Source organism: Nycticebus coucang, chromosome 1, assembly GCF_027406575.1.
Source record: "Nycticebus coucang isolate mNycCou1 chromosome 1, mNycCou1.pri, whole genome shotgun sequence".
NCBI lineage: Eukaryota > Metazoa > Chordata > Mammalia > Primates > Lorisidae > Nycticebus > Nycticebus coucang.
The window spans coordinates 129,734,942-129,753,281 of record NC_069780.1 but is presented as its reverse complement, the minus strand read 5'-3'; the positions used below and the strand labels follow the sequence as shown (position 1 = coordinate 129,753,281).

General features: G+C 44.4%; 2 protein-coding genes across 5 annotated transcripts in view; one reads left to right on the top strand and one right to left on the bottom strand.

Moving 5' to 3' along the window:
- The window catches only part of DMGDH (dimethylglycine dehydrogenase), an 86,254-nt gene extending 85,957 nt beyond the window's left edge, over window positions 1–297 (bottom strand). Inside the window, exon 1 of one of the 3 annotated variants that reach the window (XM_053587742.1) lies at window positions 120–297. In XM_053587742.1, coding sequence (XP_053443717.1) covers window positions 120–220 — 101 coding nt within the window. In that variant the 5' untranslated portion in view covers window positions 221–297. The remainder of the gene's footprint in view (window positions 1–119) is intronic. The other 2 variants (XM_053587752.1, XM_053587733.1) reach the window with 2 other exon arrangements.
- On the top strand, window positions 285–16,783 carry LOC128583552 (S-methylmethionine--homocysteine S-methyltransferase BHMT2). Of its 2 annotated transcripts, none has more exons than XM_053587777.1 (8): window positions 285–402; window positions 7,144–7,276; window positions 9,354–9,445; window positions 11,728–11,919; window positions 13,751–13,898; window positions 14,129–14,238; window positions 14,553–14,781; window positions 16,192–16,783. In XM_053587777.1, exons 1-8 carry the CDS (start codon window positions 370–372, stop codon window positions 16,431–16,433), a joined length of 1,179 nt encoding a protein of 392 aa, XP_053443752.1. In that variant the 5' UTR covers window positions 285–369; the 3' UTR covers window positions 16,434–16,783. The 2 variants fall into 2 exon arrangements, with proteins under 2 accessions (XP_053443752.1, XP_053443763.1); XM_053587788.1 differs by having other exon boundaries at window positions 14,129–14,311; window positions 16,192–16,414.
- Window positions 16,784–18,340: the final 1,557 nt, after the last annotated feature.

Below are 18,340 nucleotides of genomic sequence, written 5' to 3'. Positions count from 1 at the left end.
GATAATTCAAGAAGGAATGTCAAGGCCCATTTCTCCCAGGCTGGAGCGCCCCGGACCCCAGAGACGGCCTCCAGCGGCTCGCTCCCACCCCGGCGGCTGCCGGCCCGGGCCCCACTCACCCTTCCCGGCCGCAGACGGGGCGCGGTCGCCGAGGGGAGCCCCGCAGCTGGCAGCTCCGCAGCGCCAGGCCCCGCAGCCGCTGCGCGCCCGGGCGGAGCATGGCGAGGCCGAGGCAGAGGGCGCCGCAACTGCTCCGCGGCCAGAGGACAGCCTGGGCTGCGCGGCCGGCGCGCCCAGGCCGGACCCTCCCCCGGGCGAAGGGCGGGCTCCTGGACCGCCGCGCGCGCGCTCGGCACCGGAGTCTGCACGATGGCACCAGCTGGACGCCCCGGGGCCAAGAAGGTGAGTTCCTTCCCTTCCTCCCTCGCAGAGCCCCTGGTAGCTTTGCTCTGAGCGCCTCTAGTTCAAATCCCGCCTCAGCCCCTAGCCCAATCCCTGGGGCTTTGGCAAAGCCCTGGGCTGCCGGCTGTGAGCCTCGGTGGACTCAGCCGCGAGCTGCCTGATAGGTTGAATATCCACCCTACAGCATTTAAAATTTGTATTTATTTAAGGAACTTTATATTCCCTATTGTTTTTTAACCTTATAGCCACATTATAGGGTCATAGGCATCATAAACCCTATTATATGAGGACATTGTGCTAAATTAGACACAGAATGAAAAATATTGCATAATCTCACTTATATGTGAAATCTAAAAAAAATTAAAAAGTTAAAAAATACCGTGAGATAGAGTTTACTGGCCCTTGTGCGGTGCCGGGTACTGCACAGAGTGCTTCACACAGATTGTCTCTTGGTATCATCGTTATTCCCATTTTACAAGGGAGGAAACCAAGGCTCAGAGGGTTAGGCGACTAGCTCAGTATCACGGATCTGGTCCCTGGTGGAGCGGAACTCCCCGTGCTCACAGTCTCTTCCCTCAATCGGCCGCGCACGCAGCTCTGTGGGAGTTAAAGGGCCCCAGAGCTCCTCAGGGAAAGGCAGCAGCCTGGCTCTGTGGGTCGCAGGCTGCCCTGAAACCAGCCCCAGGGCAAGGGCACCCCAGAGTCACGATGCGAGGGGAGGATGGGTGGGGTTCTCGGGGCCACTCCACCCTCACCTTGGAGTCCCGGCTCCAAGCCCCTTTCCCCGTAAGCTTGGTAAGTGTGAGTGGGGGTGGAGGGAAGGAGTGACTAAATAAAATTAGGAAGGGCCTGAACTTGGCAGAGGACATCCCCAGGACCCTTCAAAGTAACCCCCCTCAGTAATTCAGAATTCAGGGATGTGGGGCTTGGGGGAGTGGGGTGGAATATATGCCTTGAAACGTGCACCGCCGATTTATTTATACTAAAAAGTTAGGAACAACCCAGGCGACTTACAATAGGGGCCTTTCTAAATAAGTTAAGGTTCATCCACTTAATAAGTTACCAGGCAACCAATTAAAAAATTTAGTACGAAGCCAGCGCCGTGGCTCACAACCTAGTATTCTGGGAGGCCAAGGCAGGTAGATGGCTTGAGCCCAGGAGTTTGGAACCAGCCTGAGCAAGAGACCTTGTCTCTACCCAAAATAGAAAAACTAGCTACTCAGCGTCCAAAGCCCAGCTACTTTGGACGCTGAGGCAAGAGGATTGCTTATGCCCTGGGGTTTGAGGTTGCTGTGTGCTGTCACACCACTGTGCTTCAGGGTGACAGAGTGAGACTCTGTCTCGATTAAAAAGAAAAAATTAAGTACAAGAACTGGCAAAGTGCTTTAGCAATGTTAAGTTACAAAAGAAAATATGAAAATATATCACAAGGCTGATCCCCAACTGTACAAAAAATATTTTTATATATGCACTGTACAGAAAGACACAGTAATAATAGTTACATAAGAAGTGGAATGCAGGTTTTAAAAACATGCTTGGCGATATGCTTTTCAGATTGTTAAAGTAAAATGTGGACGTTAAAGGAAATAAGTTAATAGAAAAAGAAGCAAAGAGCCCTGAGTTGACTTCTTTCTCTCATTTTCCTCTGTGATAATTTTTACAGTTCTTTTGTTTGCAGTTTTTGGCTGGGGCCGGGTTTGAACACACCACCTCTGGCATATGGGGTTGGCGCCCTACTCCTTTGAGCCACAGGCATGGCCCCACGGTTCTTTTTTTTTTTTTTAAGTTTGTAAAATGCTCTGTCCCTGCCCTATCTCTTCAGGACCTTTGCAAAGTTACCACATGTTATGTTAATGTGCACCTGTAAATTCAGAGTTTAGTAGGAAGGGAACTAATCTCATCTCTCACCTCAATTAACAGGTTTTTAAGAACTCATTTAATTAGGACAGATGACACTTCAAATATGTTCTTTAACCCAAGAGAGCAGTCCTATTGGCAATTCTAGGCAAGAGAGGGAGATATTTTAGGCATTTGGGTTTTATGGTCACTTCCCACCATTGATTCCTCCTCTGAGTATGAATGGAGTTGGGCTGAGGCCAGATCTTACATTGAGAGGTCTTAGGTATGAATATCTGCAAAATGGGGGTATAAATGCACCCCACAGCTCACTGTCAGAGGTAAGACAGGTTCACTGCCAAACCGAAGGAAAGGATGGAGTGAAAATATAAATGCACTGCAAATTAATTTGTGGTGCTTTTTTTTTTTTTTTTACACATTCTGTCTTTGTCATTCCAGAGCTGTCTTTACATAATACTGGTGTGGTAATTAATAGAGGTGGTAAGAAAAAGCAGTGAAGGAGGGGCTGAACGATGCTCTGGATTCAAATAACTTAGTTATTTCTGCTAATGGCTATATAGAAAAATGGCAAATTTTAATTGTTGGGCAAACATCCAAATAACAAATGAAAATGTCCTACCTTTACTTAATGTCATGAAGACACAGGCAAAATAGGTACTATAATTTTCCTTAAAACCTAGCTAACTTTCTGCTGAAGAGTGACTTGGTTCTCATGTTTTAGGACAAAAATTCTAGCATATGACACATCTGACAATTCCAAAACAGTCCTGTCTCTCTAACTCTTGGCTTGGTTTACCAAGGGTCTACTTGTAGGCAGGTGCTCTGTGAGGTGGTAGGGATATAGACCAATAAGATGTGTCATCTAGCCCTGAGCATCTTCCAGTGGAATTGAGGCAGCAAGCCAGTAACCAGATACTGCCCAACAGACGGATACATGAATGGAGGATCTGGGAGGATTCTGATAAGAATCAGGATCCCCAGGCAGATACCCCTGTATGAGTCTGGGAAGGCAGATGCACAGCAAGCATGGCCATAGCTCCGCACTGCAGTGTCCAGGGGAAAGCCGGGAGAGGTAGCTATGGTAACCTCTTTCTCTTAATACATTCCTGAAGCCAACACTTCAATAGTGGCTTCTTTCAGTTGTGGCAGAGGAGACAGCCCCTGGCAAGCCAGTTCAGTAGTGTTTTTCTAGAAGTCACTCCTGGTGGCCCAGTGCAAAAAAAAAAAAAATTTTTTTTTTAAGAGTCTCACTTTGTCACCCTTAGTAGAGTGCCATGGCATCACAGCTCACATCAACCTTCAGCTCTTGGGCTTAGCTGATTCTCTTGCCTCAGCCTCTCGAGTAGCTGGGACAACAGGCGCCTGCCACAACGCCCGGCTATTTTGTTGTTGTTGTTGCTGCAGTTTGCCTGGGACTGGGTTCGAACCTGCCACCCTTGATATATGGGGCCAGCACCCTACCTACTGAGCCACAGGCACCACCCCAGGGCAAAATTTTTATGCACCCATTTCTCTATACTAAATTCCTTTCTGCTAAAAATAGCTGGAATAGTTTGTATTATATTCCCTGAAGCTGAACTGGACATAGGCAGTAAAGCCAGAATAAACCCTGCCCATAGTCAGTCATTCAATGGAGTTTATGACATTGTTCAAGCCATATTTTGTTTCTCATTTGGCCCAGTACTGTTAACAGGGCTATCCTGGGAGTGGGCTCTGTGGGAAGAGGCTCACTCGTCTGTTTTAATTCCTGATGGCTTTTATTAGATCCAGGAATAACGCAGGTGAGAACAAAGACTCTTGTAACAAAAATCAAATTAGTTTTACTCTTATTCTTTATTGTCTTTATGGTTCTCCACCTTCCTGGAAAAAAGAAGAAAATAATACATCCAGTAAGGTGGCCAAAATATGGTCAGGAACTCTTGGTTGTTTGGTGTCCTCAGAAGCTTGCTCCTGACACCTTTGCCAGTCACTTTGGGTGACGATTGGTTGGAGGAGAAATAGCAGCTGCCAAGCACTAGATCAGAGCAAGGCAGTTTCTCTCCAAGATCTATCTCCCTCCTTCCGTTACTCTGGGGTGAGCTGGACACATAGGCATCTGCTACTGAGCTCACAGCATATGCTCACCCAGTAGCTAGGCATAGCAACGTGGCTAAATTCTCACTTAGGGAGCATAAGTGATATGAGTCACTTCTAGGTCTGAGCTAAAGACTTTAGCATATTTTGTTTGCCCATCGTTTGAGACAGAATATGAACATGGCTCTGACCCAATTCCAACCAGGCTGAAGATGATGGTACCCTGGGTCAGGGGTTGGCAAACGCTTTCTATAAAGAGCCAGAAAGTAAATATTTTCAGCCCTGCAGGCCATACAGGCTAAGCTGCAACTACTCAGCTCTGCTGTTGTAGTGCAAAAGCAGCCGCTGACTGCCAACCAAGGTGCAGGGCCCAGCAGGAATATATGTACAAACATAGATGTGGCCTGGAGGTGTTCATGTGCCGTGGAGGTTGGCAAAGTGCTGAGATGAAAGACCTGTGTACTACGGGACTGTTATGTGATGGAAAGATTGCACTACTTTTATTTAAGCCACTTTGTGGGGAGGCCTCTTTGTTACAGCAGCTCCTAGCTTCACCCTGAACCCAGCATGTATCCCCGTGAGCTGCCTCTGTACCTTGCTTGATGTCTCCCTTGGATTCAGGAACTGAAGCGTTTCCTAGCGATATCATTGACTGGATGTGGCTGGTTAGAGCGGACACCTGAGGCATTTCTCCCCAGTCCTTGTGTTGCTTTGTGTCCAGCTGTGGGCAGGTCTGAAATGAACTGGCCTGTTTTCAAGAAAAGGTTGCATCTTCAAATAATGCAGTCTGTACAAAAAGCATCAGGATTGCTATGCGGGGTGGAGGGTTGCAGTGGTCAAGAAAGGCATCTCTGAAAAGATGACGCTTGATCAAAGACCTGAAGGAGGTGAGGGCTTGAGCCATGCCGGCATCTGGGGGAGGCATGTTTTAGACGAAGGAAACAGTGGTCCAGGCTAACTGCCCTAGATACAACCTCTTCAGTAAGTTAGGGGCGGGCTAAATAGAAAGGTGGTCAAATAGAAAGAGACTAGGTTCGGTATTGAGAAGCTCTGATGTCTGCTTTTCTATTTACTTAACCCTGTGATCTTGGGCAAGTCACAACTTTCCTGAACCTCAGTCTCTCTCTTCATGGGAATGAAAACTGTCCTGCCCCACAGAGCTGTCAGGAAGGAATAACACGTGCATGAACACACCGCACATATAAAGGACATGAGTTCCCGAAATGCTGTGTCTGTTAGACCGAGGTTCAGTGACGTCCACAGGGAGGAGGTTTATTTTTTCCATCTAACAAGAGGTCTCACGCAGGGGTCCTCAAACTGCGGCCCACAGGCCACATGAGGCAGTATGATTGTATTTGTTACCATTTTGTTTTTGTACTTCAAAATAAGATATGTGCAGTGTGCAGAGGAATTTGTTCATAATTTTTTTTTTAAACTATAGTCCGGTCCTCCAACGGTCTGAGGGATAGTGAACTGGCCCTCTGTTTAAAAAGTTTGAGGACCTCTGAAGGTTGGCAGCCCATGGCTGCTGTAACCACACAAGGATGTCATTAAGAAACCTGTTCTTAGTCGGCTCTGCCAGTCTTGACTTACAGCTTTCAATGGTGTGGCTGCAAGGTGACTACTGAAGCCCCCAGGCAGTATAGTGACATTTCAGTCAGGAAGGAGAAAAAGAGACCAGACAGAAGGGAGTGGGCAAAGTTTCCTGTATCAGGAAAGCAAAACTTCCAGAAACCCTCTGCTGCTTCTCTCCTGTGTCTCCCTGGCCAGCACTGTGTCACAGGGCCGCTCCTGGCAGCAAGGCAGCCTTGGAGTTTTTTTTTTTTCTTTCTTTCTTTCTTTTTTTTTTATTGTTAAATCATAGCTGTGTACATTAGTGCAAACAAGGGGTACAATGTGCTGGTTTCATATTCAATCTGAAATATTCTCATGAAACTGTTCAACGTAGCCTTCGTGGCATTTTCTTAGTTATTGTATGTAGACATTTGTACTCTGCCTTCAGTAAGTTTCACCTGTACCCATTCTAAGATGCACCATAGGTGTGGCCCCACCCATTACCCTCCCTCCACCCTAACCTCCCCGCTCCTTACTAGGTTTATACCCAGAAGACCAAAAATCACAATATATCAAAGACATCTGTACCAGAATGTTTATTGCAGCCCAATTCATAATTGCTAAATCATGGAAGAAGCCCAAGTGCCCATCGGTGGTATATGTACACCATGGAATATTATGCAGCCTTAAAGAAAGATGGAGACTTTATCTCTTTCATGTTTACATGGATGGAGCTGGAACATATTCTTCTTAGCAAAGTCTCAAGAATGAAAGGAAAAGTATCCAATGTACTCAGCCCTACTATGAAGCTAAATTATAGCTTTCACATGAAGACTATAACCCAACTATAGCACAAGACTATGAGGAAAGGGCCAAGGATGGAGTTTTTTAAGGATGGGGACATTGTGTCCTCACAGAGAACACATTAGCCAAGAAGAAGAGCAAGTGTGCACATCAGTTAGGCAACTGGCAGTGTTGCCACAAATTTGAAAAACCTAAATAACTGTGATGGAATCAGCACCTTCACTATGATTTGACTCAGAATAAAATATTATTTGAGAAAAAAGTGGTCACAGTCCTTTGATTGGATTAGCCATAAACTACAATGTGCTCAATCCTTCTGAAATACCAACAGACATTATACTAATAGAACTGGTGCTCTAAGAACATAATACCACCCTGCCTAAAATTAGAAATTGCTTTTAGGGAAAAAAAAAGTGGAGGGGCGCTTAGGTGAATTTTCTTTCTTTTCTTCAGGGTATTCTGGAGCGTCTGGATGGTGGGGAGGTTGTGGTCGGCGATGGCAGCTTCCTCATTACTCTGGAGAAGAGAGGCTACGTCAAAGCCGGGCTCTGGACTCCGGAGGCGGTAGTAGAACATCCAGCCGCAGGTCAGTGCCCACATCACGTGAGGGTGCTCATCTCAGTGACTTTTTGCTTAAATGTGATTGAGAGAAGATCAAGAAACAATAACATGAGCCACCATGTGTGGCACCTGTAATCCTAGCAATCTGGGAGGCCGAGGCAGGAGGATCGCTTGAGCTGATTAATTTAAGACCAGCCTGAGCAAGAGTGAGACCCATCTCTACTGAAAGAAATAGAAAAGTAGAAAAATTAGCAGGGCTTGTGGTGGGCACCTGTAGTCCCAGCTACTCTGGAGGCTGAAGCAGGAGGATCCCTTGAGCCCAGGAGTTTGAGGTTGCTGTGAGCTATGACGCCATGACCCTCAAGTCAGGTCGACAGAATGAGAACCTGTCTCAAAAAAAAAAAAAAGAGGGCGGCACCTGTGGCTAAGTGGGTAGGGTGCCAGCCCCATATACCGAGGGTGGCGGGTTCAAACCCGGCCCCGGCCAAACTGCAACAACAACAACAAAAGAAGCAATAACAAGCTGTTTTGCTTGCTAAAATTGCCAAGATGTAGAGACAGTGCCAGTAGGCCGGCTGACACATATGGAAGGAAACGACCCCTCTGTGTCTGTCTCTCTCTCACACACACTTGTATTTTCATGTACAGACAGTGCGAAGATATACAGAGGGTGCCAAAAAATGTATACACTTTTTTTAATATTAAAAAAATGTATTAAAATTGTAACACTGAAGTCTTTGGCAACAATTGTAACACATTTGACTTTGGCAACTATAAGAAATACAAGATACAGGATAACAAATGTTATGGTGTATATTGAATATTACTTTAATATTTGTCCCCTGAAGATTTACCTTGTAGATACTCAGTTTCCTTAAAATAGTAAAACTGTCATTGTTTCAGATTCATCCTGCTGAATAGTAGGATGTGCCTAGTAAGGTTGGGTAGTGGTAGTGACCAGCTTCCCAGAGTACAGCTGGCCAGGTTCTGGGGATAGGAGGGCAAAGAAATACACACAATTTTATATCATCCCCTTGACTGGAAAAGGAAAGAACTGGAGATAGAAAATGTGATGGGATTGGTTTGTGACACCAACTTGGAACTCTAATTTTACCTTGTATATTTGCTCTCTGAAATTAAAGTGGAAAATAAAGCCAACGAATTAATGGAACAGAATATAGGCTAAGAAAGGAACTTTTGATTCGCTCTGATTTTATTCATGTATGCACAGTATGTCAGACAAACACAGGGTCCTGTGTTGGTTCTCCCACTGACCAGCCATGTGACCTTGGACACGTCACTTGACCTCTCCAAGAACCCATTTCTTCCTCTGTTTCATGGGGGTATGACATGGACCAGTTGGCAGAACTTGTGAGTTAACCCATATGAAGTATGCTGCACGGCCTAAGTACCCAGTGGCCACTATTATTGTTTCATTAGACACCCAGACTTCTGTGGTAGGACAGAACAAAGTTTTGTTCCTTTGGTGCTTGGAGGGAAGTTTTCATCGGACAAAAAAACTCATTTTTAGTTTTAGAAGATCTTTTTGCTAAACTAAAGGAAGAAAGTACTGAAGTAGCAAAGATAAGACTACGGGAGTGGGGACAAAGGTGGTGATGACAGGGAAAAGGCGCTGCTTTCCATAGGCCAAGGAAAGCTTTCAGACTGGTTACCGCAGAATCTGTTGGATGTGGGTGCTACCCTAGACGTTCTTCTCTCCGGGAGGGAATTTCCTCATTTTTCTTTGGGGGCTGCTGACTGCACCCCGACGCTGACTGCGGCAGACAGCTGCATGCCTCACAGCACTACTCTATGAATAAAACTCTCCAAACTACGAGACCAAGGGACAGTTGGCCAATTGGGACTTTACCATCTGTGTGTGACTGCACCTGCCATTGAGGTCAGCAGGACAAACAAGGCTCCTCTAACCGTGTGCCCTGCCCTTGGAGTCTACTGATTGTAGGCTGTAATTTTTTATCAGTATGAGGTTTGAATCCGGGAATGACTGAAAGAGATGGAGGGGTGAGCTGCTGCAGCAAATGATAGCTTCTCAAATTTTTATTCTCTTATTTCAATTAAAAAAAAACCCAATGACTTTGTAGTTCGTCAGCTTCACATGGAATTCTTGAGAGCCGGATCAAATGTTATGCAGACTTTCACCTTTTCTGCCAGTGAGGACAATATGGAAAGCAAGGTAAACTGTAATGGTGGGGGAGGAGAGTTCACCTACAACAAAAGTAACCTCTTCCCGGGAAGCTATGGTATTGACTTGATGTGTTACAATACTTTGTTACAAAATCCACATAAATTTCTATTAATTCGTTATGATTAAACATACGCAGAGGGTGCCAAAAATGTATACATGTTCTAAGAAAGGAAAAAACTGTATTAAATTTGTAATACTCAAGTCACATTTAATTTCTTTCTCTTTTTTTTTGAGACAAAGTCTCCCTTTGTCACCCTCAGTAGAGTGCTGTGGCATCATAGCTCATAGCAGCCTCAAATTCTTGGGCTCAAGCAATCCTCTTGCCTCATCCTGAGTAACCTGGACTACAGGCCTCTGCCACAACACCTGGCTATTTTTTTTTATTATTAAATCATAGTTGTGTACAGTAATGCAATCATGGGGCACCATACACTGGTTTTATAGATCATTTGACACATTTTCATCACACTTATTAACATAGCCTTCCCGGAATTTTCTTAGTTATTGTGTTAAGACATTTACATTCTACATTTACTAAGTTTCCCATGTACCCTTGTAAGATGCACTGTAGGTGTAATCCCACCAATCACCCTCCCTCTGCCCACCTCCCCCCTCCCTCCCCTCCCCTCCCTTTCCCCTTTACCCCTATTCTTAGGTTATAACTGGTTATGGCTTTCATATGAAAGCCATAAATTAACACCTGGCTATTTTTAGAGACAGGGTCTTACTCTTGCTCAGGCTGATCTCAAACTCCTAAGCTCAAGCAATCCACTTTCCTCAGCCTCCCAGAGTGGTAGGATTACAGGGGTGAGCCACTGGGTCCAGGGTCACATTTGACTTCTGCAATTATAAGAGGTGTTCAACATGACTTGTATTCATCTTTTGTTATTACAATTTTAATATATGTATTTTTTGAAACAGAATCTCACTTTCTTGCCCAGGCTAGAATACCATGGCCTCACCTAGCTCACAACAACTCAAACTCTTGGGTTCAAGCAATCCTTCTGCCTCAGTCCCCTGAGTAGTTTGGACTACAGGCATACACCACAACACCCAGCTAATTTTTCTATTTTTAGTAAAGATGGGGTCTCACTCTTGCTCAGGCTGGTCTCTAACTCCTGAGTTCAAGGGATTCTCCAACCTTGGCCTCTCAGAGTGCTGAGATTCCAAGTGTGAGCCATAGTGCCCAGCCTGGTCCTTCCTTCCTTCCTCCCTTCCTAACTTCCGTGCTTCCTTCCTTCCTACTTTGTGGCCCTCGGTAGAGTTCTGTGGCATCATAGCTCACAGCAACCTCCAACTCTTGGGCTTAAGGGATCCTCTTGCCTCAGCCTCCACAACGCCCGGCTTTTTTTTTTTGGTAGAGACAGGGTCTCACTCTGGCTCAGGCTGATCTCAAACCTCTGAGCTCAGGGCAATCCACCTGCCTCGGCCTCCCAGAGTGCTAGGATTACAGGCATGAGCCACCACACCCAGCCAGTTTTTTTTTTTCTTAAAATGTGTATACATTTTTTTGCACCCTGTGTATACTAAAAAAAAAAAAAGAGCGTTTCCTGCCCCCTTAGGTAGAAGGCAGGATAAGACTGACATAGAATAAACCCTTGGAAAGGCTATCTTTTTATGCTGTTTTCTGGAGAGAAAATACACCTCGTCGATGTTCTTTCTGCCTTCTCAATTCACATTCTTCTCTTCTGCCTTGTCCATTTGGAGACATGGAGGTCCTAAAAGACACAGCATCAGCCTAGAAATAAGAGAAATCAGATTTGACATCCAACTGCCACCTATTGGCTATGCGTCTACGCAAGACGCGTAACTTCACTGAGCACTGGTTAAGTTCATAGACCTGTTGCAAAGAATAGTCAAGATGAAGGGTGTGGAAGTATTGTGAAATATTCTGCAAGCGTAAACGTTAACAGTTGTGTTAATGCCCATTGACTCCTTCAACCAACCAACATTCCCACAGTGCCTGTTACGGTCCATTCTCTATGCTAGATACAAAGATGATACAAAGCCAAAGACCCTATCTGAAATGCTCACCGTCAAGGATGGGAGGCTAACAAATAAAGGTATTCAAACTCAGCATGGTGAGAACCGTAATGGAAATACAAAGTCAAGGAACAGGGGAGGTTGACCCCGCTCTGCTGTCTTCTCAATACTGCAGTTCATACAAGGGACTGATGCTCGTCTTTCTTGCTCACTTCCTCCCTTGTTATGTTACATTTTACTTTTAAAATGCCAGGCTCGCCATCTCAACTCTCGCCCTCTAACCCCAGTGGGAAGATGTAAATGCTGTTGCCTGTGACCTCGCCAGGGAAGTGGCCAGCAAAGGTGATGCTTTGGTAGCAGGCGGGATCTGCCAGACATCCGTGTACAAATACCACAAAGACGAAGCTAGAATTAAAAAACTTTTTCGACAACAGCTAGAGGTTTTTACCAGGAAAAATGTGGACTTCCTGATTGCAGAGGTAAGCCTAGTATTAGAGAGAAAAGATTAAACCTCTTTTGACAGGAATAACCACACAGCCTTCAAATTGTGTTAGGGTATCGGCCGGCCTTGTGCCCTCATTTCTCCCCTGTGAGTGGTCAGAGATTTGTGACATGAACAGTAGCAAGGCCAACATCCCCTCCTTTGTGTGCAAGTTCTCTGTGGAGCGGAAGGACAGACCCAGGCGCGGCCTGGCCATACATAGCCTTTGGTTCTCTAAGGTCTGGGTGGTTGTGGCAGCCAACACCGAGCACCGGCAATCTGGAGTGGGAGGAGGGAGACTGTGGCCTGGCAGGAGGGCTCTGCCTGTGTGGGCTGGGGCTGTGTGGGTGCAGAGCCCAGGGGAGGGCAGCTGCTCAGGGTCACACAGGCTCCCGCGTGGTTCTCAGCACCGAGGCAGCTGCCTCATCCTCCTCCATCCATGCCGTGCTCGCTCCTGCCTCTCTGCTTTTGCTCAAGCTATAACATGTGAGTGACATTTTGAAGACAGAATCAGTAAGAATTGGGTCACTGATCGGCCCAGAATATTCTTTTCCCTCCACCTCCAGAAAGAAAGCTCTCATTCCCCATTTCCCGACACAGTTGCTATTTCCTCAACCCAAGTCTTTACCCTGGACAAGAAAATAGCCTCCAGACTGTTATTTGCCCCAGTCGCACTACTGATGTCTAATGACAACCTTGCCTCCTCAGCCTCCCTAAAGCTTCGTGCTGCCCAAGCCCTGTCAGCCCACTGGGGAACAGTCACCCGCAGAGACTGGCAGGGACTCTGCCCTCTCTGTTTTCCTGATGGATGGGAACAGAGTTTGGCCGGAGAACCCGCCTTTTGATCTTCCCTTGTTACTCCTCACACCCTGCTTCTGCAGTGTGTTTCTCACTCAAGAGGGAAGAAATAGGAAGATTTCTGCTGGGTTTTCCCAGTTGCCTTTAAAATCAGTTTTTCAGTTATGGCACTTAAGGGGGTGAAGCACCTTGCAGACGGTGTGAGTTTATCAGACCAGGCGTCCTGTCCACCACTGGCAAAGAAACTGAGTAGCTATCGCTCCTACTCTGTCCCTCGGTTTTCTCCTCCAGAAGAATAATCATATTTCCCTTCCTACTTGATGGAGCACTTGTGATTATCTAACCAGAAGTGAATATGAAAGCACTTGGAAATACAAAGCATGACAAACTATATTATTTTTCAGAGAGTACCCTTGTTTCATAAAAAATTAGTCCAAAGTTTATTAGTGAAACTTTTGTTCCTTCAAAATTATGATATTAAGTACTCAATTACTTTTTTAATTTTTTTGAGACAGAGTCTTACTGTGTCACCCTTGGTAGAGTGCCGTGGCATCACAGCTCACAGCAACCTCCAATTCTCGGGCTTAAACGATTCTCTTGCCTCAGCCTCCCAAGTCGCTGGGACTACAGGTGCCCGCCACAACGCCCAGCTATTTTTTGGTTGTAGTTCTCATTGTTTGGCACACCTGGTCTGGGATCAAACCCACCAGCTCTGGTGTATGTGGCTGGCACCCTAGTCACTGAGCTACAGGTGCCGAGCCAGTACTCAATTACTTTTAAAATCTTTTTTTAAATAATAATCACCCTCTCCCTGAATCAATGACCCCAGAATGAAAACCTATATGTTATTGTTCAAGAAATTAGAATATTTAATAAGCACAGTATTCTTTAGTCAATCTGATAGAGACACATTTCTTAGCAAGTTGTATCGCCTATTTGGTAAATTTTATAGCTGTTTTGCAACATCTGTTTTTTACTATTCAAAAGCTGCTTTATATTTGGACCAGTAGAAAAAATGATATTTCTCTTAGTATTTTGAGCATGTCGAAGAAGCTGTGTGGGCTGTGGAAGTCTTAAAAGAATCAGGCAAACCTGTGGCGGCGACCATGTGCATAGGCCCCGCGGGAGACATGCATGAGGTGGCCCCCGGAGAGTGTGCGGAGAGGCTGGTGAAGGCAGGTAATGTAGCTCCATACTGTGGGAACGGTTCAGGTGGTGCCTAAGAAATGTTAACACTGGCTTGATGTTGTGAGGGCAGTTTGGAAATGAAAGAGCAGACTAGAAAGTTTCCTTCTGTGTTAAATCTTGGGAGACGGAGGGAGATAACTAAACTCAAGGTACCTTCCAAATAGAATAAACAAACAAATAGATGAGTAATGAATGTAAAAGTCCTTTGTTTCTTTGTGCAGGGGCTGCCATCGTTGGCGTGAACTGCCGATTTGGGCCCGGGACCAGCCTGAAGACGGTGGGACTCATGAAGGAGGGCCTGGGGGCTGCGGGGCTGAAAGCGCACCTCATGGTGCAGTCCCTGGGGTTCCACACGCCCGACTGTGGCAAAGGGGGGTTTGTGGATCTCCCGGAATATCCCTTCGGTAAGCTCAGGTCATATTCGAGGTCCTTGCATTAATATTTCTCATTGTGACAAAGTTCAAACAGCTACGATCAATTATTGTACAGTTTCATAATGTAAGACTGCCTAGGACAAAAATAGTCAATGTTAACCAAAGATGAGCTCTCTGAAGAATGCATTATCTAAAGTTTAGTTTTTTAAATTGGGAAAAACAATGTCCAAAATGGGAACAGTAATCAAAATGCCATAACATTTCATTACAGGATTGGAGCCCAGAGTTGCCACCAGATGGGACATACAAAAGTATGCCAGAGAGGCCTACAACCTGGGGGTCAGGTACATTGGCGGGTGCTGTGGATTTGAGCCCTACCACATCAGGGCAATCGCAGAGGAGCTGGCCCCAGAAAGGGGATTTTTGCCTCTGGCTTCTGAAAAACATGGCAGCTGGGGAAGTAGCCTCAATATGCACACCAAACCCTGGATTCGAGCAAGGTAGAAATTTTTAAATTAATATTCTTATTATTTTTCTTTAACCTCCTTTTATTCATTGTTATAAACACTATGCATGCACACGGTAACTAATGAAAATTCAAAAAGTATAGAAATTTATAAAATGAAAACCAAATGTTGCCTCTTTCTGAAATCGAATAGTCAAACATAAAGACTATTTCAATCCCACTGGAATGAAATTTGAACTGGAACCGTTTTCCTAATGTAAAGTTATTTAGGTTGTAAAAGTAGGAAGGAATCACTGAGCCAAAACTGCCTTCTGGGAGATAAGACTATTTACTAGAGAAGACGGTATTTGTAAGTATCATGTTTCAGAAAAAAGCAGTAATATCAGTTTAATTAAAAGATGAGGAAAGCACATGTGGGTAATGTTGAAAATAGTTGGAATAAATGAAAAAAATACCTTATTAATTATAATCTGCTAGGAATCCTGAAAACTTATAAGCTGTTAGAATTATAACACTATTCTGTGGACTAAAGCAAGACACTCCTTGTACTGTAAACTCCCAAACACACTGATAACCGCAGGAATTTATGATTACACAAAAAACCTGTACAAATCCCAGATTTCTGACATTTCATCAGCCAAAAATATTGATTTTCTTATTATTTTTAAGTAAAGTGAAAAAAACTGAAAGAATATGTTTAACACAAAGGTCTGACCAGAAACCTTTGTACTCTTCTTTGTCTAACAACAAGAAACAAATACCAACAAAGTAATCATATTGCATTTTTACTTTTTGAACTTTGACTCATTATCCTAAAAACTGTCTTCATGGGAGGCACCTGTGGCTCGGTGAGTAGGGCGCCGGCCCCATATACCAAGGGTGGCAGGGTCAAACCCGGCCCCGGCCAAACTGCAACAACAACAAAAAAAAAACGGGCGTTGCGGTGGGCGCCTGTAGGCCCAGCTACTCGGGAGGCTGAGGCAAGAGAATCACGTAAGCCCAGGAGTTGGAGGTTGCTGTGAGCTGTGTGACGCTACAGCACTCTACTGAGGGTGATAAAGTGAGACTCTGTCTCTCTAAAAAAATAAAAAATAAAAACTGTCTTCACGTACTTCTTATTACACTGAAATATTGAGTAGAGTTAAAAGGACTCTTAGAAATTTCAGAATGAATATAATTCATAAAAGCATGTAAAACTGAAACGCATTGTCTATTTCTAAAAGATGGTATGAAACCTAAGGATTATTATTAAGAATAAAAACGTGACAAAATCCCTGACATTAACGGATATGGAAATAGATTTTTTGTCCGCATGTTGAAACAAAAGTTCACGTTAGCCTGACTGTCCATTAAATCTTGAGTTTACACACACACACATTTGTATGTGACATATTGGACTTATAAAATAGGTATGACTTTTAATTAAATCTATTTTCAATCACAGGGCTAGAAGGGAGTATTGGGAAAATCTGCTGCCAGCTTCAGGCAGACCTTTCTGTCCTTCACTCTCAAAGCCAGACGTCTAAAGGAACAGTGAAAGAAAACACTGAAATCATAGATCAGAAAGAAGTTGTCCTTAAGCCACACCTGGCATCCTTGCTCACCTTCCTCCTCAGCCTGCTCTGCTGTCTCCCCCTGCTGCGGCCCCAGTTGGATGGCTGTTTGCATGCTGAGTTCCTGCTGTGATGGAGCCCTCTGTGGATGCTGGATGCTGTGGAGATGCAGGGAGGATGAGAACGGCCCCTCAGCACCCCACCTCTTACTGTCCAGGAGCTGCTGTGCATTCTGCTGAAGGTCGTCGAGAAGAGCCAAATTTGACTCTGACATTTTAAAATAATCAGAAATCACTATAAATCAAACCTAGTGAATTAGTCCAGAGACTAAGCTAGATGCTTGAGGAAGATGGGGCAACACTCTAAGCCAGTGTTTTTCAACCTTCTTTATCTCACAGCACACTTCAACCTATAACTAAACTTCCAGGGCACACTTAAATTATGTTGTTCAAAACAATGAATAAAAAGAAAGAATATACTCACTGCGCTTTGAACTTCTTTTGAAAATAATTTAATTAATGATCTTTAAAACCGCAACCAAAAAATAGCCGGGTGTTGTGGCGGGCGCCTGTAGTCCCAGCTGCTCGGGAGGCTGAGGCAAGAGAATCGCATAAGCCCAAGAGTTGGAGGTTGCTGTGAGCCGTGTGACGCCACGGCACTCTACCCCAGGGCGGTAAAGTGAGACTCTGTCTCTACAAAAAAAAAAAAACTTTTCGCGGCATACCTACGATCTCTCACAGCCCACCAGTTGAAAATCACTGCAGTTAAGTAATGGGTGTGCTTTCCTTAGATGCTTTGTGTAATAACCCCAAGACAATCCCAAAAGAAAAGATGCAAAAACTGATTGGAATAATGTCAGGATTATTGAAATAAGTGCATGACCTTCCAAAGTGATTCCTTTCAAAGATGAATTTCACTGAAAGATGTTAGGTCCTAGAATTTTTTTAAATGTTTTTATAAGGTAGGTTATAAACTGTTTAAGGACAAAGATCATGCAATAAGCTTCTTACGCCATTTCTCCTTACTTAGCATAATGCTAGACATAGTATTAGATGTTCAATGTAATACTTATTGTTGATTATTTAAAATAAGTAAAAATAGATTAACAGAAGACCTTTTTAAAAATCAGAGTTCAAATCTATCTTCGTCTAATATTTTCTTATGATGGTGTTATTTGCTGTGTGCCAGGGTTCTTTTTCCCATAACAATGTATCAATTTGTGGTGGCGCCTGTGGCTCAGTGGGTAGGGTGCCGGCCCCATATACCGAGGGTGGCAGGGTCAAACCCGGCCTCAGCCAAACTGCAACAACAACAACAACAAAATGTATCAATTTGTGATAATTAATAAAATTAAAAATAACTTGCTTTTTATAGCATCTGAATATTTAAAATTTGATAGACATTCTTAGGGATAATAATGACAAATATTTATTACCTATTAAGTCCCCTGCTTTTGTTGTCTTATAATACATAAGAATAATATATATACGTATATATACCCTTTCTCATATTATACACACACACACATATATTTTTTTCCACAGGAATTAAAAATGAGAACTTTTTTTATTTTTAGAGACAGAGTCTCACTTTATCACCCTCAGTAGAGTGCTGTGGTGTCACAGCTCACAGCAACCTCCAACTCCTGGGCTTACGTGATTCTCTTGACTCAGTCTCCCGAGTAGATGGGACTACAGTCACCCACCACAACACCTGGCAATTTTTTTTGTTGCAGTTTGGCCGGTGCCGGGTTTGAACCCACAGCCCTTGGTATATGGGGCTGGCACCCACCCACTGAGCCACAAGTGCCGCCCGGAAAAAATGAGAACATGTTTTTAACACAGTAGTTTACAGGTAAGAAAACCAAAGTTTAATGAGGTGAAGTAACTTGCCTGAGGTCACACAATTAGTGGAAGTGGGATTAGTAAACTGGGATTTGAACCCATGTGGTGTGTCTCTAGATAGAATCCATGTTTTCACCAGTCTTTTGCACTGGCTCTACTCTGCACACAGCTGTCGCTTTTATCAGAATCTGTCCAT